The sequence below is a fragment of the Columba livia genome, chromosome Z, assembly GCF_036013475.1.
Source record: "Columba livia isolate bColLiv1 breed racing homer chromosome Z, bColLiv1.pat.W.v2, whole genome shotgun sequence".
Taxonomy (NCBI): domain Eukaryota; kingdom Metazoa; phylum Chordata; class Aves; order Columbiformes; family Columbidae; genus Columba; species Columba livia.
Window position 1 is genome coordinate 53,992,183 of NC_088642.1, and position 27,464 is coordinate 54,019,646.

General features: G+C 40.8%; 3 protein-coding genes across 13 annotated transcripts; 1 reads left to right on the top strand and 2 right to left on the bottom strand.

Annotated features, from left to right (window-relative positions):
* Positions 1-942: 942 nt before the first annotated feature.
* RMI1 (RecQ mediated genome instability 1) lies at positions 943-6,067 on the bottom strand. Of its 3 annotated transcripts, none has more exons than XM_005510024.4 (2): positions 5,831-6,067; positions 943-3,770 (listed from the first exon to the last, which is right to left on the bottom strand). In XM_005510024.4, exon 2 carries the CDS (start codon positions 3,739-3,741, stop codon positions 1,858-1,860), a length of 1,884 nt encoding a protein of 627 aa, XP_005510081.2. In that variant the 5' UTR covers positions 3,742-3,770; positions 5,831-6,067; the 3' UTR covers positions 943-1,857. The 3 variants fall into 3 exon arrangements, with proteins under 3 accessions (XP_005510081.2, XP_064901968.1, XP_064901969.1); XM_065045896.1 differs by having other exon boundaries at positions 5,711-5,849; XM_065045897.1 differs by lacking the exon at positions 5,831-6,067 and adding an exon at positions 4,934-5,649.
* HNRNPK (heterogeneous nuclear ribonucleoprotein K) lies at positions 5,853-27,192 on the top strand. 9 transcript variants are annotated; one of them, XM_013369557.3, is made up of 16 exons: positions 5,853-5,992; positions 8,688-8,767; positions 8,866-8,945; positions 9,761-9,858; positions 11,216-11,272; positions 12,770-12,813; positions 13,702-13,774; positions 14,288-14,401; positions 15,415-15,543; positions 16,049-16,356; positions 16,705-16,759; positions 21,369-21,419; positions 24,367-24,388; positions 24,466-24,548; positions 25,027-25,196; positions 25,978-27,192. In XM_013369557.3, the coding sequence occupies exons 3-16, from the start codon at positions 8,897-8,899 to the stop codon at positions 26,009-26,011; spliced, it is 1,287 nt and encodes a 428-aa protein (XP_013225011.2). In that variant the 5' UTR covers positions 5,853-5,992; positions 8,688-8,767; positions 8,866-8,896; the 3' UTR covers positions 26,012-27,192. The 9 variants fall into 9 exon arrangements, with proteins under 9 accessions (XP_013225011.2, XP_064901976.1, XP_064901970.1 ...); XM_065045904.1 differs by having other exon boundaries at positions 26,039-27,192; XM_065045898.1 differs by having other exon boundaries at positions 8,866-8,944; positions 9,748-9,858.
* Positions 6,076-7,430, bottom strand: LOC135577418 (basic salivary proline-rich protein 4-like). Its single transcript, XM_065047080.1, has 2 exons — positions 7,359-7,430; positions 6,076-7,098 (listed from the first exon to the last, which is right to left on the bottom strand). Exons 1-2 carry the CDS (start codon positions 7,428-7,430, stop codon positions 6,076-6,078), a joined length of 1,095 nt encoding a protein of 364 aa, XP_064903152.1.
* Positions 27,193-27,464: the final 272 nt, after the last annotated feature.

The window sequence follows — 27,464 nt, forward strand, 5'->3', positions numbered from 1 at the left end:
GCTTTGAATGACATTCCTCTTCCTTTGCACATGTAGAACGAAACCTGTAGATTATTCCTTTAGCTTGAGCTTTAACAACTCCCATCCTTTCGCATGGTAAGGCCAAAACTTCAAAAGAAATTTCCGTAACTCATCCAAAAGGAAATGTTTCCATAAAAACTGCACTAAAGGTCTACAGTCAGTTGTACTGCCTTTTACAGAGATTACATGAGACGAAGCTTGGTCAGTTTCCTACTAACAAGCAATTTTTTTGAAACGGTAACTAAAGATGCAGTAATATAGGTTTCACGAAGGCAAAAGCCTCTGCTGTTACAGTTAGAAATGATGCACAATTCCCAACAGCCTCAGAAAAGAAACCCAAGGATCAGTCGTGGGGTTGTGGCTTGTTCAGTTTTTCTCCAGAGTGCGAAGAGAGGAAGTAAAAGGACACAGGAATTTATACATTTCTAAACTATACAAAACAAAGCCTAAAAAAGCTCGTGCCTTGAGCCTGAAAAAGCTCCAGATTCGCCCTTCCCCACCTTCATCCATCTTTACCTTACTTGGCACATTACCTCTAGTTTTCCTTAGGTCACCTGGAGTTTCAAAGGATGCTTCTCAACAGGGAACAGGGCAGAACAGCCATTGTTCAGAGAAAGAAAAGTATCTGAAAAAAAGTACTGACCATCCAATTTAAAAACCCCTTTCCTGACTACAAATTTTACATTCTTTGCAAACACTATTAACACTGTGTAAACTCCTCCTGTCCTTGGTCCCCTACCCTGGCAGAATTTTAATTCTTCTCATTTCAAAGGAAAAAAAAAGAGAGGCTGGGAGGGGGGAACCAAAAGAATAGGAAGAAGGAAAAGGAAGAACAAAAAAAACCCAATCAAACTACTTCTGATACTCTATACACTTAACAAGGTGTATATATTTTTTTAAAGTGACTAAACAGCTTTCAGCAAAGTTTAAATGAAAACTTTAATATATTTATACATTTTAAAAGCAGAAATTAAAAAAAATAATCAAACAAAATTAAGACCACCATTAAATATACAACAGGTTTGTAGCACAAGTATTTGACTACTCTGTGAAAAGGTTAGACATGTAATTATAAGAGTTAATGAATAAGGTTGTCTGTGGATTCAAAGCTACTAGCACTGATTAACATTAACATGACATAAACATATTGTCCATGTTACAATAATTATTTTCTGTTAATAAAAGATTTTTAAATATTTGTCTCTTTTTTGGTTGACTGATTTTTTAAAAATATACATATTTTTATCCCATTTAAATATAGGGTTGTGTTTTCTTCCCTCCTCACACCTGAACACTTAGAAGAAAATCTTTAATTTCTCTACACTTCAGGTTCTTACATACTGAATATGTATTCGAGTTTTCAGGTTGGCATAGTCAGAAGTGCCCACATTTAAACAATAATTCTTTATTTAAATTTACTTAACCACTTTCCTCAAAGAAAAGACTGTCAATCTCCTATAGCTACTTTTAAAAAATCAGATAATTATCCTTGAAGAGTATAATAATGAGATGGTTTGTTCGCTGTTATCCATTTCCTGACAGATTCTGCTACTCCAGATCACCAGCCAAAGACACAGACCATTTTGCAGAATGAAAATGATACATGAGTATTTAAAATTAAGACAGACATATTTGAAAGTATATTTCAGTACTATCACCGTAAGACACAAACTTTAAGTTTTACTCCAACAATTCAGCTCCTCATCTCACTTTTCCATTATTTTTCCTTATAAGAGCTAAGGCATATCACTTAACTTTAAAATTTAATATTCAGCAGTCCTTCAGAGGAATCTGATTTAAAAGTTTCCTAACAGACAGTCTGCAAGTTTGCACATGTTATTTATTCAAACGTTTCTTCAGTTGTTCTAGATGCCTTGCATCAGCATCCTGAAGAACTAATACAGTGGCTTTAGACTGAAGTGGATTAAATTCTATAGTCATCAAACAACAGAGATCTATCAGCTGTTTTTGACACTTCTCTAAACCATCCTTAAGCTTCAGACGTAAAGCTGGATCCTTTTTCAGCCTATACATTTCAGGCACTGAAAAGCCAATCAAACTTGTTAGAATATCATCAGCAAAATCTACTTCCAGATAAGCTGAACCATCAGAAATTTTTGCCTTTATACCCCAGGATCCATTGCTGCTTGTGAGGTTTCCAGTAAGAGTAACAATAAAACACTTAACTTTCAGAATTGTAACAGTTTGCGGTTTTTTTGCAAGAACAATGGAAATATATGTGAAAGGTGGAGAACCAAAATCTAAACATGCCTCTACTGCTCTGCAAGGAAAAGTCTGTGAATCATGCTTCTGCTCATCTGCTTCTGGATCCATTTTTGAGAAAAATACAGGATCATCATTTAACAGCCTGCTGTCACGAGTATGCGGGGATTTGGATCTGTTCTCATCTAGGTCTGTATCATCCTGCCTTTCATCAACAGGATTTTCCAAAGAAAAGTCTGCAGAATTGCAGGTATGATGTAAGCTCTTGTGCTGTGAAATGCTACTCACACTACTTCCATCTCCATCAAATACTGTTCTTACGAATGTCTTTTGCTTGCTAGTAGCTTCTACAGGCTTAACTCTTTCACTTATATCATCTTCTTCACAAGTGCCATTTAAAGATGAATTGCCAGAGCTTCTAGATCTATGAGGAAGTGTCTCAGTATTTGAGCCTATGTTTCTGTTCACGACCACTGGCGGCACTTCTTCCAGCTCTCTTTGCATCTCTTCTTCCAGAAGAAAGTCATCTTCCAAAGGAAAGTCATTTAAAAAGCCATCGACATATTCCATGGGAGGCGAAACTTGTTCATCTGAATGAGGCAAGGGACTCCCAGATTCCCGTAGCAAAACATTTCCATTGTGTGCAGTGAGTAAACCTGAGGCTGTACTAACGTTGTTGCTTCTGCTGCAGTATCCACTTTCTAAAGGTGTTTCACTGGTTAAAGCAAATTCATTATTTTCTTCAAGACTGGCTAAAAGCTCTTCATCTGAAGGGCCTGGAGTTTGTTCTAGCTCACCCACAGGCCCTGAAACCATTTGGTTGTGACCAGCTTGTCCAACAGAATTAGGGGTTTCAGTTTCTCCAATTAATCTAGCAAGGACTCTTTCCTGAGAATACTCCTCTAGAAGAGCATCCACTTCACCCCCTAACAGTTTCACATTTTCTGGTTTAAGCAGAAGGACTCCAAGACGATATGCAATATTACCCTGTACAGTGATTTTTGTTCCAGGAGGAAGATTACTGTGGAGGACAGGCACCAGTTGATATTCCATGCCCTGAATTTGATGTATCCCATCCGTTAGTTGCAGCATCAGCATTCGAGCAGAATTTGCTTCCAAGGACTTCTGGAATCCCTGAGTACTGGCTGTTACTTCTTCATTTACAGTATTTTTCCCTCTTAGCTTCTGCAACTGGGAATATGCTGGCTGGCTAACATCAACCAGGGAATCAATCTGTATGGAGTAGAAGCCTGACAACTCTCCTTTGGGATCATCTAATACGCAGTCAGGCAAAACAGGATATTCCAAATCTCTTAGATCAGTAAGAAGCCATTGCTCAAATACCTGCTTGTTGATTTGAGCTTGACTTAAGTTACTACCACTGTTTTCTTCCTGGATCCAACTAATACATGCTTCCAGCCATGTCAAAGGAACTTTAATATGCCATGTGGATGAAAGCCAAGTTTCCACTCTTGCTGCAATGTTAGACGTAGACATTTTTCTTTTAAGTTAGGAAAGTGAATTCCCTAGAACAAAACACAAAGAATGACAAATCCCTTACACGTATTATACAGAAACCTGCTCTCAATTTAAAGTTCTACTATTTTAAGTGTGACAACATTGAAGCAATTTATATTAAAAACACTTCTATAGATACTAAAAATAAACATGCATTTCCAATATTTAAAGTTCCATTAAACATAAAAAGTGTGTTCAGTTTACACATCATGGAGTATGAAGAAAGTATGGAGACTTCTACAAGCAACCCTGCCTGGTGACTATTCCTTTTCTGTTGATTTAACTAGAAACATATAACTGAAATCCTTTTGTTATGGATGGAAAGTGAATGGATTAAAAACCAAAACCAAAATAAAAAAACAGAAGTAACTGTTATATGTATGTCTTTTTTTTACCTCTCTGGGTGCTGCTGTTAACAGCCAATTTACTTTAGAAATTGACCTGAGAACTTATTATCCCATTTAATCAGCACTCATATGAACAGAAGAGACCCCATCTACAATAGAACCAAGCTGGGACCTGTCAGCACTTGCATCACAAGGGTGACTTTCACACTGTAACTGCATGAAAGCTCTGTATCTGACAACAAAAAGCTAGCTTGAAACATCAGTTATCTAGAGACCCAGTCCAGGGTTTGACCTACAAAGATCATTTGGTCCAAACAGCTGGCCAGATCAGGGCTGACCAGAAGCTAAAGCATGTTGCTCAGGGCACTGTCCAAATGCCTCAAATTTTTAAGGCGCTGCCAGGTTTAGCGTATCAACCACCTCTATAGGAAGCCTGTTCCAGTGTTTCACCATCCTCTCAGTAAATAAACGCTTCTTCATGTCAAGTCTAAGCATCCCTTGGCACAGATTTGAACCATTCACACATATCCCATCACTTCATCCCAGAGAGAAGAGCTCAGCACCTCCCTCTCCACTTCTCCCCCTCAGGAGAGCAATGCAGAGAGCAATGAAGTTGTCCCCCAGTGTCCTTTTCTCCAAACTAGACAAACCCAAAGCCCTCAGGTGCTTCTCACAGTTCATGCCTGCCAACCCTTCCACCAGCTTTGTTCCCCTCCTCTTGATGCATTCAAGGACCTTCACATCTTCTGAAATTGTGGTGCCCAGAACTGCAAGCAGCACTAAAGGCAAGGCTGCACCAACACTAAATACAGTAGGATAATCACCTCTTTTGAGCAGCTGGTTACACTGTGTTTCATGCCCCTCAGGATACAGTTTCCACTCCAGGGCACACGCTGCTGAGTGGTACTGAGCTGCTGCCAACCAGCACCCTCAGGTCTCTTTCTGCAGGGCTGCTCTCCAGCCACTCCTCTCCTAATTTATACTTGTGCCCGGCATTACTCTGTCCTAGGTGCAGAATCAAGAATTTGTTACCGTTAAATCTCATGCCATTGATGACTGCCCAATGCTCCAGTCTATACAGATCCCCCTACAAGGCCTCATGTCCCTCAAGACAGTCAACAGCACCTCCCAGTTTGTTATGATCAGCAAACTTGCACTCAACTCCTGCATCCAGATCGTTGTTAATAATATTGAAGAAATATTATGCTGCTTGTGTCTGGATCGTGTTTCACTCTGAGAAAGCATGACCAAGGTGCTCAACCTCCCTACGGAGCACAAGGAACACCAAAACTACCTTGAGAATAGCTAAGAAAGACCAGGATTGTTTTGTTTGTTTTCCACTGCAGTAAAGAAGAAACATCCTGCCTGCAAGCTCTCCCCAGAGCTCCGCCGCTCAGAAGACACTGCGTAGTTTCTTAACTAACAGAGCCGCAGCCTTGGCCCTCGCGCGGGGCTGCCTCCGCGGGCCGGGGTCCTGACGGGCGCTGAGGTGAGGCGAGCGGCGGAAGCGAGTGAGGGAGGTGAGGGGACGCGCGGGGGGAAGGGGGGCGGGTGTCGCACCTCGCAGCCCCTCCCCCCGCAGCTGAGCCACCCGCACTTACCGGGCGAGCAGGCGGCACCGCACCCACCACCGCGGCCCGGGGAAAGGGTGAGGCCGCTCTCCGCGCGCAGCCCCCCCAAAAACCCCGCGCGTCCCAGCAGCCAATAGGAGCCGCGCGTACTTTTAAATATCGCGAGAGCGCCGTCCGCCCGGCGCCGGCTAGCGAGCACAAGGCGGGGTTTTCGCAGGCGCCATTTTCTCTTCTCACGACCGAGGTCGCTCTCGCTTTCCTCTGCCGGCCCTCGCTGCCTGTACCGCCTCCATCGCGGCTCCCACCGGGCAGGTAAAAAGACTAACCGGCCGCGGCAGCGCAGGGCAGCTAGAGCCGCGTTTCTCCCGGCAGCTAGGCCTGTGTCGCTCTGGCCCTCACGGAGGGCGGGGTGGAGCGGAGCGGGGGCCGCCCCTTTGCCCTGACGGGCAGCGGCCTCGCCCAATGGAGAGGCGGCAGGCCCGCGCAAGGGGGAGGCGACGGGGCCAATCGCCTATTAGCGGTGGTGGATCTGCGCGTTGGCGGTTGCTCCCCTTTTTCTCCTGTACGCGGCGGGGCCGGCGGTGGGCGCAGGTACGCGCAGCCCGCAGCGAGACGTAGCTGGGGCCGGCGAGGAGGGGGCGCTGCGCGCACGCTCGAGTTGGGCGGTGGGGGGACGGGCGCAGGCCGGGCCGGGCCTTGCTGGGACCAGCAGAGCCGCTATCGTGCCCCTCTCGGCGCGGCTGCATGACACAGCGGTGCGAGAGTCCCGCGCCACCTCTGTCGTGGGGTCTCATACCCAGGGACCCTCCACCGCCGCGCCCCGGGGCTCCCGTGGACTCCCACAGGGAGGGCGATGGAACGGGGTTAGCGCTGCGTGCATAAGGGGCAGAGCGGGATGTTGCTGTCTCAGTTGCTGCTCGGAGTAGCCCCTCAGGCGGCTGCGGGCAGTTGCGGGCCGCAGAGGCCTCTCCCGCCTTGGGGGGAAGACGAGAAGGTTTCCCAGCGTCCCCGCGGGCGGCCCTGGGGCCTGTAGCCTGGCCAGCATGGCTCGCTGAGGCCGGTAGCGCTAGCGGGTGCTCTCCACGGGCGGGAAACGGCTGCCGCCTTCCTGCGCCTGCCCTTGGTAACCCTGTGCCCGGGGCGAGATGTCGGGCATTGTGGTGGGCGGAGGGCAGGGCGCTCCCGGCCGCGGCGTGTGCGCAGGCGGCTTCCGGGGCCGCCTGGAGAGCGCCCCGCGTCACGGCCTGCCGCTCTCTGGGGCGGTCGCGGCGGAGTCCCTTTGGCGGCACGGCTGCCCCGCACCGCCGGCCGCGCTGGCTGTGGGCCGCCGGGCGCCTCCTTTGTGTCTCCGCGGGCAGAGGGGGGTAAATCTGTCTGCGACCGCGTGGTGGTGGCGGCTTTTCCGTTCGCGGCTCCGCCTAGCAGCGGGAAGGCGCCATTACAGCGGCCGCCATTTCTGCTGGTCGCTGCCGCCGGGGAGCTGAGGCCGGGGTTGCGGCAGTTATGTAACGCCGCCGCTCCCCCGCCTGGCAGCTAGCCAGGCTCTCGGCGCCGCGGCGAGCGGCAGCAGGGGCCGTGGTCGCGGCGGCGGCTGGAGCAGCGCGGGGGAGGTGGCGGGGAGAGCCGCTGGGTCCCGGAGGGAGGGGGCTGAGGCGCGCCCCTGTTTCCCAGCTTTTGCCTTGTGTTTGTGGCCGCTTCGTAGTTTCGGTGTTTGTGAAAACATCGGCCAGTTTAATCGCGCGAACTCCATTTTTCCAGTAGAGTGCGGTAACTGAAAGCACCTTACCTCTGCGCCGCCAGAGGAGGTTTGGCTAGGAGGGTAAATACACGTGACTAGGGGAGATCAGGCCCTGAGCAGTATATTGCAGTTCATTCCCCGCTATTCTAGAGTTCCTGGGGTAGTTGGAAATAGAATAACGGTTCCGAAAGGGCTATTTAAACCATGTGAAAATCTATCCGGCCCCTCCCTACTTTCCCCTGCATAAGAGTTTTGGCAAAGTCACTGAGATTTTGGTATCATCTGTGTGTCCGTTAGCTCACTTTAAATGTCTGGAAATATCATTGTGTGCAGGGAAGGCAGTGCTGGCTGTAGGCCTATATGACAACAATTACAAATTAATAGCTGGCTAAGAGTATGTTTACAAAGATAAATGCACCGCATTTTTTTCCTTCGTGCATACCAGGATGAGTGGCTAGCATTTATTGAGCGGGGGAATTAATAAAATGCAAGGGAGGAATACATGGTTGTTTTGCTGTGTTATCTGTAGAAGCACATTTTTGAAGATAATAAGTGGCACAATTTTTTTTTTCTAGACTACTTTCTGATGAGACTTACTAGTACTCTGATTTCAGCTTAACAAAAGCAGGTCACAAAATACCTATTTCACAGAATCATGGTGAAGTTCAGCTGCTTTTGAGGTTCTTGATTGTGTGGGCAAAGGATTACATGTAACTACAGAGAGTGGTATTTTGAATTTTTTTTGTCCTGTGTAGCTAGAAGTTGTAACTTATCTTTTAATGATCGATAATAATTGAGTGGAAGGCACACTAAAATGCCTGCTGGTACATAGGTAGAGAGTTTATAAAACTAATGCTGACAATTACCATAACAGGACTTCTTGAGTTTAGATTGTTTAAAACTAAACAGCAAGAGCAGATTGTTATGTAGTGTCCTCTGAAAAGTAAATCCAAGGTGCATATTGTATAACATGTGGAAATTTGGAGCTGAATACATGTTCACTTTAAATAACTGAAAATAATTTTTAGTACGTATGGTTTCTTTAAACTAGCATGTGCCTAAGAACTGTAAGTCAGTAATTGTTTATCTGGAAGTTTACAGACTTGTCTTTTGTCTCTTCTTAGTGGTATGTTTGGTTTGGGTATGCTTTCTCTTTTATAGAGAAAAGCTTAGCAGCAAAAGCTGGGGTTAAACCTGTGGTTTTTGAATGTAGTGAGGATTAGAACTGTATCTGAGCAGAGTCACAACTGATATATGCTATTTTCGTAGGCTCCTGAAGCAATAGGCTGTTGGATTTTGATCCCGCCCAGAATACTTGAGGTTTTTGTCTGCAAGACTATATAATAGCGGTAAGTTCTAGTAGCAGGCATTTCTTTTTTCTCTTTAGCACAACATACAGTTTGCATTTTCACAAAATAGATGTACCAGCTCTTTTATTCTTCAACAGGTTTTGCCTACTCACCTAAGAGAAAAAGGCAATGGAGACTGAACAACAGGAAGAGACCTTTACCAACACAGAGACAAATGGTAAATTTTTTAAAGGGCTATTTCTTTTAAGAAACAACCTCTTTACGTTTCAATGCTTTAACTGTATCAGATGTTTGTGTCAGCAGTAGTTTTGGATTCTGCATGAAATTATTTCATTTTTAATTAGTATCGTTACACATGCTTTTGAAGCATAAATGCATAATCTTTCTGCTGGCATGTTTTAGATAAGGGATAAGCACCTGAAAGTTATGACTTAAGGATCTATATGTAGTACTTCTGTGGAGACTGAATAAGTATTATCAGCCATATCTATTAACTGCATTTGTTTATTGCAGTTTTTACATGTGAGAGTATAAATATGTGAAATACCTCTGAAAAGCTTCCTGGGCACAAGTAGTGAGGAAGTTAGGACATCACTGTTGTTGATTTTTGCCATTTTTTTTCCAAGCAGTGCTTGAAGTGCTACTTTATTCCACCAGCATTTCAGTGTTGGGCAAACAACATGTGTGCTTTTTGCCTGAAAAGTTTTTCCCTATTTTTAATTATAAATAAATATTAAGTGGCTGATGCTGCATTGCTATAAACAGTGTGTCATGAATTTCTCACTGGCTATATGCAACATTCTCATGGAAAACATTGTTCATAGATTTAAAATGGATTTTTAGTAGTTAATCGATACATAGGCTGATGAAGTAAAGACCTATTTCCATGCTATGGATGTTTAAAGTAGGCATCAATAATTGGTGTTGGGCTAATAGGAATGAATGTGTATACATTTGGCATGCATTCCATTTTGTTAAGGCTGAGAAAGTTAAATAAATATTTGTATTTCCTCCCTATGGACCTTTCTACAGGCAAGCGTCCTGCAGAAGATATGGAGGAAGAGCAGGCCTTCAAAAGATCTCGGAACACAGATGAGATGGTTGAATTACGCATCCTGCTTCAGAGCAAAGTATGCTTTTACGTTTTACTGGTTTTGCTTATAACATTGCTCAAGACAGGGATGACAAAGTGTATCTTGAGATATGTTTGGAAAGAATATGTGCTTTATTTAATTTGAGCTAACTTAGTAGGAATTATTTTAAGTGTGCATGAATGGTAGTGAAAGTGCATTGTGATAGAATTAACTTCAGTAGTTCTTTTAAAGGGTAAGTGCCCAAGGATCAATAAAGTTATTTTTGAAAAGGTGTACTTGCTGGAAAAAATAGAGCAATATAAATTTTAAGGTGTTTTTACATTGGAGTGAAAGGCTGTTGTTTTGAGGGGAATTATATGTATTAGTCTTTGGAAAGAAAGCAGCATAGAGAATGATCAGCTAGTGACTATAGACTAAATATGGAAGTTACGATGAGAACTTTCTTAGGATTTTAGTAACTCTGCCAAACAGATCTACTGAACTTGTTGTGATATTATCAACAGGAATAAAACTAGGAGTAATGCTTCAGTGATTACAGTGGTTTCATTGACAAAAGTAAACAGTTGAAGTAAATTTGCTATGTGTGAATTTTCTCTGGTGTTTCCAGTTGTTCCAGATGGTTTGTACTTTCTGAAGTATCTCAGTCTTTTGTGTTGGCATGGGGGAGTGTTATCTTAACTCTGTATAGCATTTGACCAATAATCGAGTTACATGGGGCATTCAAAAATATTTTGTGTGCCGTTAGCATAACGTATGATCTGTATATTAAAAACAATACTTTTGCAAGTAATACTTGAAATAACCCAAGAAAAATATAATTGGGCAATTACTTTTCCTGACTATCTGCCATTTTATTCCTGTGGATGTTAGAAACTTGAAGTTAGTGGCTGTTAACATTGGCTTTAACCTTTTTCAGAATACGTTGCTTTGAGAAGTCAATTCAGTTACAGACTTATAAACCAAAATTAACACTTGAAATTATCATGAAATATCTGGAGTGCAAAAATGGAGTATGCAAACATATACCTAAAAAAAAAAAAAGTTGATCAAATAAACTAAGGAAATTGTCGACCTACATTACTCTCACACAGTACATTTTTTTTGAGAGCTATAGTCTGAGATGCTTTGACACAGAGAGAATTGCCTGGAAACTTCCATTTGGAATTTAAATTAGTTTCAAAACTGAATATTCTTCTCTTTTCTAAGTTCAGTGCTAAGAGGTATTAGTAATCTTTTCCATGAATAAATGAACCTTTCAAAAGCAGTACCCACCTGCCCCAAACCCCTAGGCCAACAGGGTAATGAAAGATAGATTTACCATTCTTAGTCTTGAGTTCAAAAATGTAGTCTGTGCTGTGTTGGCATAACATAACTTCTGAAAATTATTTTCCAGAATGCTGGAGCAGTGATTGGAAAAGGTGGCAAAAATATTAAGGCACTTCGTACAGACGTGAGTATATATGAGTTTGAACTAATTTAACACCAATTCTTTCAGAGCACTACATCAAAAGCTTGATCGCATTAGTTTCTAGAAATGGGAGCAATTCAACTCTAGACATCAATAATCCAGTTACAAGCCTTTTATAATGATTTTTAAAGTAGATAACTTAGTTCTCAATTTATATTATGATTAAAACCCAGCTTGACTCATGTGGGAGAAGAGGTTTATATTAAATCTCTTCACTTTTGAATAGCATTCTGCTAAATTACACACTTCAAGTGAGTTAACATCCTAATTAGAAATATTGACAAAGCTTAAAGGCCTTAATTGCACCATTTCCCATATGTGTGAATCAATTATAGTACTACTGAAACCATTACAGGTGGCTGGCTTAACCCAATGATAGAGAAATTCTTTAACTTCCTTTAAAAAGTCAAACTAGCGAAATAGTCCATCTGTTCTTTAACACCTTGCACACAAAGTGCGAAAGCATTAATGTTAAGGTTGCTTGATTTAAATATGGGTATAGAGCAGTAAAGGAACATTCTATTCTGTTACTTGGAAGCATTTTTAAATGGTCATGACTTATTTGCCTATTCACATTTTACAGTGGGTTGACTCTTGTGACTAGACACATGCTCAGTGTTAATGTTGTGTATCTATAAAACTTGGCAATGCTTCTTAAATTCCATTTGTTTACACTCCTGTACTTAACATCAGCTACAATTTCAACAGTTTTCCCGATCAAGACTCTTTTCAACACAAGATTTGGCAACATATCACTACAAATCAGTTCCGACTAAGTTCATCAGTACCGCAGCTAGAGGTTTAACTCAAAATGGTCAAGAATCATACATATGCTCACTAACTTTGACAGCTAGTTGTTTTTTTTTTTAGGGTGTTTTTTTTTTTTTTTTTTTGTGGAGTGCTTTTTTTTTTTAGTAAATAAATACGTCACCATCTAAGTCCAGGTAGTTTAGATTGGTCTGGAAAACTAATTTCCCCAGTTTACCCAAGGTTCTGGTAGTATCAGTTTCGACAGGTTTTGTGTCTACCCTCATGAGCCAGCCTTCTACTGAAACATCAAATATTAAAACTAAAAAAGTACTTCAGTCAGATCAAGTGACTCATTTTTAAAGTCCATACTGTTAAGCCACAGTTGGTGTAACAATCCGTTATTGTGTTAGTCTTCAGAACAACTTAAGCTTGTTTCATTAATTGAGAGTAATGAGTATAGTTTGTATTAAATTAAAATTTATTGCTTTTCCCCCTTTTCCCTCTCCTTGTTTTTTTGGCCATATATCTCCGTTGCCCATGTACTGGATCGACTTGCCCCTGCGTTGCCCATCATGACGTTGGCCCATCCGCCCCTGAACGCCCATGTGAAAACCCTGGTTGGCTATGCCCAAAAATGTGCTCGTTGCCAAACGGGTACCATACTTGACAACTTCCGATTGAATGCCCATGCCCAATGCCAACATCCACGAACGCCAATGACCAATGCAGTACAATGCCAGTGTTTCAGTCCCAGACAGCAGTGGCCCCGAGCGGTATGTCCCAACAGTTTATGCCTCACTGCCTGATTAGAAAGAGAGAAATGTATTTTATTACCTGCCTTTGATATAATTAAATAGTATCCCCTTATAGACGGTGTATTGTTTTTTTTGAAGTTTTCTGTCTTATTTTCCCCATTAAGTCTTTTTGTCACTGAACTTTTACGTGAGTTGCCCACCCAAACAATCCACTAATTTTATTTCAATGGAAGGAGCACAGCTTCAAGTGTTGCATATTTGCTGCATTGTAAATCAAATTGTTTCAAAATAGTCTCTCGCTCTGTCTTTGTGGCCCACCTTGCTCCCGTCAACATTGCCTGTTCATAATTATTTCTGATGAAATGCTAACTCTGGTTCACTTTCCTTCACTTCTCATTTGTTCTGTCTTTTTTTTGTCTTGCATTTGTATTTGTTTTCTTGGAGAGCCCATTAGTAATCTGATTTCTAACTGGTCTCATAACCTTACTCCAGATACAGTGTTCACCACTTGCATATCCCTACTTTTTCTGAGAAGGTGTGCCAGTTTTACCAGTGTAATAGCGAGGGTATCCTAAATTAGTGGTGGCGGGGAACATGAGTATTCTCTTCTGCTTTCAGTTCTGCGTCAATTTCTTGCCCACTTAATCTGAGCCCTTCCAAAAGCCCATTCTGTCTTTCTTTCTCTGCAAGACCTACCTAATCTTATCATGCATATATACTGGGCATAAACAAAGATGCATGTGTTGTAAATTCAACAAACAGGTTTACTTTAAATGGGGAATATTAATTGTAAGGTCTTCTGTGTAGCAGATCTTACTAGAATTTTGTATATGATGATGGAAAAAATTTACTTTTACTTCTTCTTTCCCATCTTCTCCATATTGTCTGGCATTATGGCTCCAACAGCATCTTGAGTATAAGTGCAGATATAGAGACAATTGGAGAAATCTTGAAGAAGATTATCCCTACTCTAGAAGAGGTATGTCTCTTAAAAGTTTGTTTCTTTTTAGAGGTAGATTATAAGTTTTTGAAACACGATGGTTCTAAATGATTTGTTGCGGTTTAAATACACTAAATGAGAAAATAAAAAATAAAAGCACTTTAAAGAAGGGCTATGGCTCTCTAAATACATGTCCTCATTTTTTGATAGAGGACAGAGTCAGTCAGTATTTATTAACATTTCAAATGGCCTCCTGACTTGTTTTGTCCCCATTTTGGAGCAGTTGTAACTTGTATCCTGTGTTGGCTTTGTAAGTAAGTGTTGCGCTGTCTGGTATCTTCTTAATTCTTTGTAGAAAGTTGGGCAATGTAATAAATACAGAAAACTGATTTGATACCAGTTTATGTTCAGGTAAGGTGCTTAAATAGTTATGAATCTATCAAAGGAAGTACAGGATTACAGTTCAGCAATAAGTCATACTATTGTGTTTAGAGAAAAAAAAATGATGTGACTAATATAATATTCTTTTACTTGTGTGTATCTTTCTTACAGTATCAACACTACAAAGGCAGTGACTTTGACTGCGAATTAAGACTTCTCATTCACCAAAGCTTGGCAGGAGGAATTATTGGTGTCAAGGGTGCTAAAATAAAGGAACTCAGAGAGGTACTTGTTTCCTGTTCTTCTGATACTTGGTTTTTGTTCCATAAAGAACTCAGTGTTTTGTGTTCATAAGGGGCAGGTGTAAATATCTTCTCTGTAGTAATGCCTTCAGAACATACTGCACACATGATTTCAATGTTGAGTTGTAACTTTCTTGCAAACCCTCAGAAGTAAAGTCCTCATTGGTGGTAGAGCCTATGACTTCTTATAAAGCATCTCAGTAACTGTGTCGTAGAGTAAGAAAGGATTTTCTTTTTTTTCCCAATTAGAATTGCATTTGTCACACCTTCAAAAGTGGATGACTACATAGACTAGATTTATTCATGTGGTTGGACATGCAGAGTGGTTTAGGGTGAATGCATCTCATGATCCTGTACAATGATAATACAATAAATGCCTGAATTTTACTGTAAAAGGACTTAGTTTTTATGTTTGTGGGGGTTTTTTTTAATTGTTTCCTAGAAGACCATTGTTTTCTTCCAGTGGAAGAATGAGATTTTTAAAAGCTAATGGTCTCTATGAACTTAAACTACTGTTTTCTGTCCTTTCTTATCATTGTGTCAGAGGCAGTTCCATGTCAGTTCAGGTGTAAGCCGATAACTGTTTGCATGGGTTGAAGAAGGCAAGATAGCTAGATGTAATCCTAGTACCATTGCTATTTGCATCCGAAGCATGTTTTCTTGACAAGTGAAGGTTAATACAATCTGTAAGCTTGCAATGGATATGTGGTTCTTTTGCTAGTATTCAATTAAATGATGGTGTAGATGAGCTGTAACCGTAAGAGGAGAAAATTGAACTTTTTTCCCCCTCTTTGTACAAAACTCTGTCAGCACAGATCTTTAAAATATGTGATCTTAAAATTAAATTTGTTGTGAGAACTCAGAAGCAAGTATGCACTTAAGATGGCTGGGAATTTAATTGCCTTTTGGATTGTTATCTCTAAAATGTTCTAATGGTTTATAATGTTTAAAATACTTAGATAAGACAATCTTGGATTATTTTTTTTTTCTCAACAGAACACTCAGACCACCATTAAGCTCTTCCAAGAGTGTTGTCCTCACTCTACTGACAGAGTGGTTCTTATTGGTGGAAAACCTGATAGAGTTGTTGAATGTATCAAGATCATTTTGGATCTTATCTCTGAGGTAATGTTTATTAGATTTTATTCTTCTACTGGCATTCACGAATGTTAGGGACCATTTGGATAAAAAATGGTATCTTTCCATTTCTGTTTTGAATTCAGTACCTCCTCCTTTCCCAGTAACAACGTGATTGACTGTTACCGCCTTTTGAAATTCCTTCTGTTTTCTAGAATAGAGATGCACCTTACAGGGGAGGGAAGCAATTTTTGCTAGTAGTGGGCCATTATTCATGCTTTGCATATATCGTTAAGATGCAAAAATTGAAGAGGAAGTGAGACAAAATTTATTTGCCACTGATATGTAACAGCAGTTTCTGTATCATAGTTAAGTACACAGCAAAGGGAACACATTGCCATCTCCTCCTTTCTTACCAGCATTGTGAAATCAAGAATATGTTCCAAATGCATACATTTGTATTGATACATTTAATATATTAATTTAATGAAATATGCCAATCGTAATAGTCCTAATTGGGTTGTGGGGATTGTTTTTTGTTTGCTTGTTTTAGTCTCCAATTAAAGGACGTGCTCAGCCTTACGATCCCAATTTCTATGATGAAACATATGACTATGGTGGCTTCACAATGATGTTTGATGATAGAAGGGGACGTCCAGTAGGTTTTCCAATGCGTGGAAGAGGTGGTTTTGATCGTATGCCCCCTGGTCGTGGTGGACGCCCTATGCCTCCATCGAGAAGAGATTATGATGATATGAGCCCTCGCAGAGGACCTCCACCACCTCCACCAGGTCGTGGTGGTAGAGGTGGCAGCAGAGCTCGTAATCTTCCTCTTCCTCCTCCACCGCCTCCTCGTGGCGGGTGAGTTGCTGCTTCAGTGCATTATACAAAGCTCATATTGTGTACCATCTCCTGAATCATGTTCATATGTTCATTGTGTTTTCCACGGTTTCATGTTGATAGTGGTTATGCAGGACTGAGTGTGTATTAGACCAGATCATTTTGAAAAGTACTGTAATTTAATTATTAGCTGCATTGTAGTAATCTACCAAGACTACAGTGAAAAGTTCTGAAACTTAGAAGTTATTCAGTACTTGGCTAGAGTAGTTTGAAATTTTAAGTTGTGTGTGAACTATGAATGTGGAAATTTAAATTAGAATAGATAAACTAGTTTACAACACAATTCACGTTCTGCTTTTTTCATTTTAGAGATCTTATGTCCTATGACCGAAGGGGCAGACCAGGAGACCGTTATGATGGCATGGTACGAGTGTAAAATTTGCTTTGTTCTCTTTCGTAAGCACAGTTAGCATGTCGAGTGTCTGAAGATACCGTTGCTGAACACATGCACTTAGGTGTGGGACATGCATGGTTCTGATGGTAGAACCAAAATGTTTTGTCCATACAAATGTTCCTTTCTGTGGAAAAATGTTTGGCCTGTAAGTGGTATCTGAGCTGTGATCTGTTTTCTTTGTTTCTTCCCTGCCATCGAAAATGATACAGAAGGTTTGACTGTGCTCTGCCTTGCCGGTTTTCTTGCACTGACATTCTTAGTACGTTTTTTGTTTGTTTGTTTTTTTTTTTTTTTTTTTGTTTGTTTGTTTTTTTTTTTTTTTTTTTAATTGGGGTGACAGAAATAGGAATTGGTAGGCTTTTCAGATAAAGAGAACACATCAGAACAACATTCTTTGAAATTATTTAATTCATACAAGCATTCTTAACACGAATGTTGGAAAACACAGTTATACATAGAGTAATACAGGTTAGTATCTATGAAGAGCTCTAGTTGATCTGAAAGGTGATTGTTGCTCTTCGGAGTCAGTTCTTGTCTTGCGTTTCTACAAGTGGAGTTATCTCTGTTCATTTCTCCACTCCAAAAAGTAATTTTATTTCCTCTTTGCAGTGAAGTTGCTCATGGCTCTGGCTCCTTTATGACCAAGTATCGTAGCCTGCTTAAAGTGAGGACTGCTTCCCAATGAAGACTGTATTTAATTTCTAGTTTTAGTTAACCATGATCCTAATACACTAACTTGTGAAAGCAGATAGGTCTTCACATGGACTGTGAGGCTGGAGCTGGAAATGTCATGCCAGAAATGGAGAGTGACCTTTTGTTTCAGTTTCGTATAGAAACCATTCTGTATGAAACAAATAAACTAGAGTAAATCACTGTCATGGTGGTTTGTGAGCTAAGTAATGCATGGGAAAAGCAGCTGCTGGAGAGCCCTTTTCATATAGATTCTGTTTCACATAGATGCAATAAGAGGCAAGAATAGATGCTTTTCTCAAATTATCATCTCAAATCATGGAAACGTGGAATGTACAGAAATACTTCTTGCCAGTTCTCCACTAAGGGCAAAAAGATTGAGTAGTTCAGGACCTCTAGAACTGGATGCTGAACTGTGAATTTTTTGGAATTCCAGAGACATGACAGTATTGACAGGCTTGTAAATGCTCAGATGAGAAGACCCCATTTTGATTTTAAAAGATAGCTTGACTCCCTTTGCACATCCAAAGTCACCCACTCAAGAGGATAATTATGCACCACTGTTGGAAGAGTTTGTTTGGTTTATAATATCTCCTGAAGCTTTTTCATGGAGGACAGACATTATTTCTTTGTTAACAGAGCTATATATTTCAATGTGTAATTATTCCAAATGAAATGCCTCTGGATCATGAGGGCTATCTGGCAGTTGAAAAAACCTGAATGTATTTCCAGTATTTCTTTGTTAACACCTTCATCCTCAGGCCTCTTTGAGTTACATGAATGCACACAGATACCGGTGGGAGGGCTGAAAAATAAAGTGGAAAGCATATGAAGTAATTTAATTCCCTCACTTTTTTAAATTAGCTCATCAGGTACTAAAATTTTCAAGGTACTCAAAATTTTAAAGTATGAGTTAATAAGAGACTTAGAATGTCTCCTTTTGAGTGGACTCTGCATACTTCTGAGTGTCTTCAGGTTTCTAACATGCTTTTACTCCTTCAAATGCTTCCTAATTCTTGATGTTTTTAAAGTTCTCCGTGTAGATGAATACACATACACATATAAACACTTGAATAAAGACACATACACTTAAAAAATATGAAATGTTCTTCATGCTTAAGAGATGTGACATTAACAAGCATGTAAAAGCCGATAAAGGAAAAGTGTATGACAGCTCTTCTGTTTATCCGTGTAGATGCTGGAAGAATGTGTCCAATTACACTCTCCTAGCTCACTCTGTTAAAAAACAGAGAAAACTCTGATAATCTGACATCAGTTAGGACTGCAAATGTTTTCTTTCATTAGATATGAAAGTTGAGCTCTTATCAATGTAGTGTGTCATCTGGCTTCTATTCTAGTACCAGTAGTCACACGAACAAATGAGTCTTTGAAGTAGAATATTCTGTTACACATGTTAAGATATCCTCCTTGAGAAGCTGGTTTTGGAGTGCACAAATAAACATAAATTGCTGAAATTGTAGAATTCCAAAAGAAATGTTACAAATCACATTTTAAAAACATAATTAATTTTCTGATACAGTTAGGCAGCAGTAGACTACTAAGTTTAGTTATTGGCTATATGAGACATAAGTAAATGAATTGATAGAACACAAGAAGCAGTGTTCTTCCTGCTTGACCTGCTGTTGGCATAGAGACAATCATTGACATTTCCAGTCTTATTAAACCTTCATATTCTAATGCATGGCAGAAATAAAATATTTTTAATAGCACTTGAAGTTGTTCTAAAAGGAAAAAAGCTTGTTCAAGCTTTGCTCTGCTGTTACCTGTCTGACCTTTTTTGCTAGAGGAAAAACCTGTTCACACTACAGAAAGGGGAAAAAGTGAGTGCAACCATTTACAGTTCTCTCAAGGTGAAAATAAAAGGGAGCAAGTCTTGAAAGTGGTCTAAATCACATACTCAAGTCTTTGTTGTAGTATAAGTGTTTCTCTGTACCAGTATGCATTGTGTTTGCTTGCCAAGTTACCTGTAAGTCTGCATGACTTAGAATTACAGCTGGCGAGAGGGGTCAAGGACAGCAAAAAGAACTTTTTCAAATACATAGCAGATAAAGCTAACACCAGAGGCAATGTAGGCCCACTGATGAATGGGGTGGGTGCCCTGGTGGCAGAAAATACAGAGAAGGCAGAATTACTGAATGCCTTTGTCTCCTTCTACTCTCCTGGAGGCTGTCCTGGGGAGCCCTGTACCCCTGAGACCCCGGATGAAGCCAGGTCAATGGCGGAGTTTGCTTTAGTCGATGAGGACTGGGTTAGGGAGCAATTAAATAGTCTGGACAACCATAAATCCATGGGACCAGATGGGATGCATCCGTGGGTGCTGTGGGAGCTGGCTGAAGTCATTGCTGGACCGCTCTCCATCATCTTTGCCAAGTCTTGAGAAACGGGGGAGGTGCCCGAGGATTGGAGGAAAGCAAATGTCACTCCAGTCTTCAAAAAGGGCAAGAAGGAGGACCCGGGTAATTATAGACCGGTCAGCTTCACCTCTGTCCCTGGGAAAGTAATGGAACAGCTTATCCTTGGTGCCATCTCAAGGCATATCAAGGATAAGAGGGTTATTAGGGGCAGTCAGCATGGCTTTACCAAGGGTAAGTCATGCTTGACCAACCTCATAGCCTTTTATGAGAATTTAACAAGGTGGATGGGTGATGGCAGAGCGGTGGATGTGGTCTACCTTGACTTCAGTAAAGCCTTTGACACAGTCTCCCACAGCATCCTCACAGCTGAGGAGGTGTGGTGTAGACAATAGAGTAGTGAGGTGGGTTGCAAACTGGCTTAAGGAGAGAAGCCAGAGAGTGGTAGTCAATGGTGCGGAGTCTAGTTGGAGGCCAGTATCTAGTGGAGTGCCTCAGGGGTCAGTACTGGGGCCAATATTATTCAATATATTCATTAACGATTTAGACAAGGGAATAGAGTGTACTATCAGCAAGTTTGCTGATGACACTAAGCTAGGAGTAGTAGCTGACACACCAGAAGGCTGTGCTGCCATCCAGGGGGACCTGGACAGGCTGGAGAGTTGGGCGGGGAATAACCTAATGAAATTTAACAAGGTAAAGTGTAGAGTCCTGCATCTGGGCAGGAACAACCCCAGGTTCCAGTATAGGTTGGGAAATTACATATTAGAGAGCAGTTTAGGGGAAAGGGACCTGGGGGTCCTGGTGGACAATAGGATGACCATGAGCCAGCACTGTGCCCTTATGGCCAGGAAGGCCAATGGCATCCTGGGGTGTATTAGAAGGGGGGTGGCTAGAAGATCGAGAGAGGTCCTCCTTCCCCTCTACTCCGCCCTGGTGAGACCCCATCTGGAATATTGTGTCCAGTTCTGGGCCCCTCAGTTCAAGAAGGACAGGGAACTGCTGGAGAGGGTCCAGCGTAGGGCAACAAAGATGATTAAGGGAGTGGAGCCACCTCCCTTATGAAGAAAGGCTGAGGGAGCTGGGTCTCATAAGTTTGGAGAAGAGGAGACTGAGGGGTGACCTTATTAATGTTTATAAATATATAAAGGGTGAGTGCCATGAGGATGGAGCCAGGCTTTTCTCTGTGGCAAACAATGATAGGACAAGGGGTAATGGGATCAAGCTGGAACACAAGAGGTTCCACTTAAATTTGAGAAAAAACTTCTTCTCAGTGAGGGTGACGGAGCACTGGAACAGGCTGCCCAGGGGGGTTGTGGAGTCTCCTTCTCTGGAGACATTCAAAACCCGCCTGGACATGTTCCTGTGCGACCTCACCTAGGCGTTCCTGCTCCAGCAGGGGGATTGGACTAGATGATCTTTTGAGGTCCCTTCCAATCCCAAACATACTGTGATACTGTGATGACATGGACTTAGATCTTGTCCCTCTTTTCTTTCTATTTTGTTGTGTCTGGAAGATGATGCAGTGCCATGTGGATGCCTGTGACGACATGCAGCCACCAGAGCTGGTGAGTGTGCTCAGCTTCTTTTTTTTGAAAACTTGCTTTATTGAACAGGTTAAGTGATAAAAGGATTTTCCTGATTTTGAGTGTAGTCAGTGGCAGCTTGCACCTATTGAAAATCATAAGGCTGTCCTTCTGACTGAGAATTTATTGACAGTTTGTCTGTACGGTGTGTCCTGTGCAGACAGGTAATGTTAATAGAGGTATAGAAATATGAGCAGCATAGCCAAAAGAGAGAAGCTTTTATGTACCTCTTGCCTCTTTTACACCACATTTTCACATTGTAAGTGGTAACTTCCTCCATAACTAATTCACTGTTAGATGCATGCACTTACGAGATATATTTTGTATTAACTTAATGATGTTATGTTTTCTTACATTTCAAATAACAGATATTAAAAACAGCTTCTTGATTTCATTTGTGGATAAACTACTGTGCTTTACTTAGCAGTCTATTTGAAAATAAACCCTTTGATTGGGTAGATTTTTGGGAAGCTACAGGGTTCATCATGTGTTCATGTGTTCATGCTGTCTAGAAGATGGCAAAGTGCTGCCAAATATTAAATGTTAGTACTTAGCTTACATAAACACAGCAAATGTATTAGCTTAATTCATTTGCTTGCAAGTTCATTTGCTGTCTTGTAGTCTGGGGAGGCAGAAATGATCAAGGAAGGTACTGTTCTTTAAAACAGATCAGCCCAAAAGGGCATCCTGTGGCAAATATCAGCAGGAAAATGTCTGTGTATGCAGTATGTTGCTCTGATTAGCCTCTGAACTGAGTCTTAAGCAGTGTGCTTCATTCTCTTGTATTTTGGACTCCATTACAAGTTCTGCTATGTTGTATTACAATGTGTATTGTGGGTTACATGGTTACTTACATAGCAACAATATAGGTTGCTTAGAGAACAGGATAAGCTCGACTCTTTGATCTGAGTAGTTTCCATTCTAAATGGGTGGCAGGTAAATAGTGGGTGTTTCAAAAAGATGGATCCAGTTTGAAATCACTAAATCTCTGCACCCATGAATGAAACTCTTACAGTCTGTATAGCAGATGGAGGGAACATAGAGCATTTATTAAAGTTACTAAAAACTTGATGACCACTTAATTGTAACGTGTTGGTTCAATCTTCTTGAAATGCCCTGTATTTTGGAAAAAGTTGTTGGGTTACAACTTCTGCAAACAAGTAGTTGTGGTTGCTTGATGCTGGCTGCCAAGTACCCATGCAGCTGCTCTCTCTTCTGCCTCAGCAGGATAAGGGGAAAAAGTAAGATAGAAGAGCTTTTGGCTCAAGATAAAGACAGGGAGATCATTTACTAATTACCATCATGAGCTGATGACTGAACTTGAAGAGTATAATTTATTGCCACTTAAAAATAGTGTGGTAATAAACAAAGAGAACTAGAAACACCAGTTGCCCACCATGCCTCACTGCTTTCCAGGCTCAACTTCACTCCTTCATTCTCTACTCTTCTTACAATTCTGCCATGAGCAGTGCAGGGGAGGTAGGGGATGGTGTGCTATTGTCAGTTCATTACACTTTGTTCCTCCTCACACTGTTCCCCTGCTCTAGTGTGGAGTCCTTCCCATGGCATAGAGTTGTTTACAGATGGTTCAAATAATGGGTCCTTCTAAGGGGCCGCAGTCCTTCATGAACTGCTTAAGCCTGGGTCCTCTTCATGGGAATTCCTCCTTCAGGAACAGACTGTTCCAGTATTAGTCCCCCACAGGTCCTGCCAGGCACCTGCTCCTTTATGGGCTTTCCACAGGCTACAGCTTCCCTCAAGGCGTATTTGCTTGTGTCTAGCATAGATCCACCATGGGCTACAGTGTGGCTAGCTGCTCCAGCCTGGTTCTCTCCATGGGCTGCAGGAGACTCTCCATTCCAGCGCTTTCTTCCCCATCCTTCTTCACTGTGTTCCCCACAGGCTTATTTCACTCACTTTTTTTCCTTGCTCATCTCTTAAAACTGGTGCATGCTGGGGTGTTTTTTTACCCATGCTTAAATGTTATGACAGAGGTGCCACCAGATTGATTTGCTGATGATCTAAGCAGCAGTGGGTCCATTTTGGTGTTGGCTAGAACCGACTGGCTTTGTCTGGCACAAGGGCAGCCCCTGACCTCTTCTCGCGGAGGCCATCACAGCAGTCTCCCAGAAGTTTAATTATGGAGAACTGCGTATTTATTCTCTGCTTCTATAGAAAGCAGAAAAAATGGGGTCTTGTGCGCTTACAAGGCATTAGATGAAATGAAGCACTTCAAGTCAAATACTGTTCTACAAACCTTAAAAATGAAGAGGCCGGGAGTGCTCATTGCAGTGATTCAGATTTGGTGTATGGCTGTTTTAGGAGAACAGAAGTAAGTCATGGTTATCTGTTCTAAGATACAAAGGATTGTAGCAGTCTGAATCAAGAGACGTCTTATAGAGCTGTTTTTGAGAGCTTTGTTTGGTTGTTGTTTGTTTGGTTGGTTTGTTTTTTGTTTTTCCTGGAGATGTAGATGAAGACATTCACTGGATAAACTTCTTGTCCCAAAACTGGAGACCTGAGTCTCTCCTGAGCTGTACTGGTAGCATTTATAAGGCTGTACTGTGATATTTTCATTTACATGTTAGTTTAGTCCAAGGTTCAGGGCTGGGTCAGTATCAGGAACTGTCCACCAGCAGCTCAATTACTGAGGCTGCTTCGTAAACTGATATAGCTGGGTCCTTTATGTCATTTTATGACTTTGATGGGGCAGGTTACGAAGTTAATGAGATTTCTCCCACTGACCCGTTTCTGGCCTGCCCTTTGCTGCAGTATGCTTTTGATGGCACAACACTCTTACAGTAAGGTTGAGGGTTGATATTTTTCCGTAAAATAGGCTCGAAGTTAACAACACGATACTTAAGATGAAAATGCATTAATGAAGCATGGCTTTTCACTATTTACATTTTTTTTCCTCTTTCTCTTACAGTTTGAGGGTGGCTCTGGATATGGTAAGTGTTTATATAGAACCTTTACATGTACTTCATTATTTAGTTATTAAAGGGCATGATGCATACGTTTAAATCAGACTATTCTTACGCAGGGGGGCGTGGCTCATATGGAGATCTTGGTGGACCCATCATCACAACACAAGTAACTATTCCCAAAGATGTAAGTAAAGTTGCCTTACTTTGAACTTGCCTTTTCTCTTAGATAAAAAACAAAACAAAAAGACAACAAACAAAACCTCCAGCCTTTTCTCAGACTGTATAAGTAAATCAGAAGTATTTAGGGTGTTTGGTAAGTGCTTCTAATATAAAACAAGTGTTTCTGAATCACTAAAAGTCTATTCTTCAGGTTGTGTGTGTCTTTAGTGACACCACACTAAACAATTTTACTAGTTGTTAATATTCAGTAGTAGAGATGGTCTGTGTAACTTGTTTTTTTGCAACTGATTCTCTCAGTTTTATCTGACCTGTGTTTATACAATTAATCTTGCAGGGGGTGTTTTGAGGCTGTAAGGAAGTAAGCTTCCATTGCAACTCCTAAAACTTAACCTAGGAAGCTACTCAAGCACTGCTTTAATTTTCGTAACTGTTCTTAGAGAGGAAGTTGTATCAGGAAATGAATGCTTTGCTTTCTCCCCTAGTTGGCAGGATCCATTATTGGAAAGGGAGGCCAGAGAATCAAACAAATACGTCATGAGTCGGGAGCTTCCATCAAAATTGATGAACCCTTAGAAGGCTCCGAAGATCGGATAATAACTATTACGGGAACACAGGACCAGATACAAAATGCACAGTATTTACTGCAGAACAGGCAAGTTAAAGTTTGATGTTGTCCCTACTGTCAATTCTAAATTGACATGTACATTCTAAAGCTGCCCTTCTCTGTGATAGTTTTTAGAAGGCAGGTTTTAATTATCTAATTGAACCTAACTTCTCCAGTAGTAGTTCTGCCTTGATTCTCTTCTGCTCTCCTTTCTAATTAAAATGAAGACACCCTCAAAACTAATCTTGCTGGAAGACGCCTTAACCAAGCAGTCCTCTCATTTCTCTGGTGAAAACTGCTGCAAAAAAACTACTTGTAATAAATTACATAGAGCCTGTAGAAAATATAGAAGATTTCAGTGGATGTTGGTCTAGTTCTGTGTGGAAGACTAGTGATTTTGTTGTTTTTAGATAACTAAATTGACAACAAATCGCAGTCTGCCATATAGCACAGACTGTGCCTCTACAGGTCAAGTTGATAACGATTTGGTGCTGTTATGCAGCATTTCACACCTTGCTGACATTATCTTGTCTTTTCTGCCAAATATTAACAACTTCAGACTTACTTGCTTAGTTTTCCTTTATTAACACGCTGACTGTTATAGCAGATTTTAATGTTTTAACTTGAATGTTTGGCCTTAGATTACTAATACTTAGATGTGCCTAAGATAATATATCTATAATTATTAGCCATTAATATTTTAAAATTATTTGCTTCAAAATGTGTTAGGAATTGTCATTTAATCTGCTCTAAGAATGTCATTGTAAATATTGATGCAAGATGTACAGTCCATCATTCTAATACATGCTTTTTTCTTTTTCTTTTATAGTGTGAAGCAGTATGCAGATGTTGAAGGATTCTAATGCAAGATTATTTTTTCTTTTTTATAGTGTGAAGCAGTATTCTGGAAAGTTTTTCTAAGACTAGTGAAGAACTGAAGGAGTCCTGCACCCCTTTTTTTTTTAATCTGCTTCTGTTTAAAAAGCCAACATTCCTCTGCTTCATAGGTGTTCTGCATTTGAGGTGTAGTGGAATCTTTGCTGTCCACCAGATGTAATGTTTTAGTTTCTTTTACAAATACGTGGGGGGAGGGGAAGGGCGCATGAGACTAACATTGAAATTTTGGAGCAGCAGCAGAGAGAGTGGATTTTATATTTGTTCATTGTTGGTGATAAATTGTACTGTTTTTCTGTAATTGTTGTGAACACCCTGCCTTTATGTACACTGTAATTTTTTTGGAGAGGAGAAAATACTGGTATTCCACATGTCTCTGGCATCCTTCAAGAGCAGTGTGCAGAATGTAATGCTCTTTTGTAAGAAACGTTTGATTTTTAAATAAATTTAGTGAAACTATTCTTGGTGGTCATTTTTCTTGATATAGATCAGGTAGTATCCAAAATGGATATGCCCTGTTTTCCCCCCACATAGATGAAAGTTGCTGTTAAGCTTGCTCTTTAGCACCTTTGGTATAGATGGAGTTACGTGGGATTTTATCACAAATTGAAGAAACCATGTGAGAACATTTACTCTGCTTTGCTGTTTGAGAGAAAATGCAAAAATATTCATGCAAATGTTGTGTAAAACTTAACATTTTTGCAAGTGTTTGGCCCTCTTTGCAGTACATATATATATTGGTGACAGTTTATAAATAAAATATTTTAAAACTTTTATGTCACTGAGTAAACAGTGGTAAAGTACACCTGGTTATAGACAGCTTGCTTAATGCAGATAACACTGTTAGAAATAACAGTCGCTGTACCATTACTGAATGAGTTTTAGTTGTTTTGAGCTTCTGTTTGTATGAGGTAGAAACTTATGAATTGGCAAATTGACGGTATCTAACTCTGTAACTTGTTTTTAATTGTATGCAAGACTTAAACTTGTTTGGTTTCCCTGTTGTATGTTGAATTCTACATTAATTATTTGTGAGAAATTTAAAAATATAAAGCTTCTGGATATCTCATGTATTACCTTGGCATTTGTATTTATAGTTTACAACTTTTGATTTCACTTCCCGAATAAAAACAAATTTGAAAGCGCCAAAGTGTTCCACATGTGGATGTAAATGGGTCCAAAGTGTGGACTCTTCTACTGTGTTTAGGTTTTACGGTGTTAGGTTTGGGTTGGTTTTGTTTGTTTGGGAGATTGTGTTTGTTTTTTTTTCGTTGGGGGAAGAAGGGGTGTTCGTGGTTTGGGTTTATTTCCTTGGGTCATAAAACATTTCACTTTGCTTTTTGAATGATGTTGGGGTAATTCCTGCCCTACTACGCAGCTACTCTTAAATTGTAATAGGAAAAGCATGGTGCTAAGAGGTTA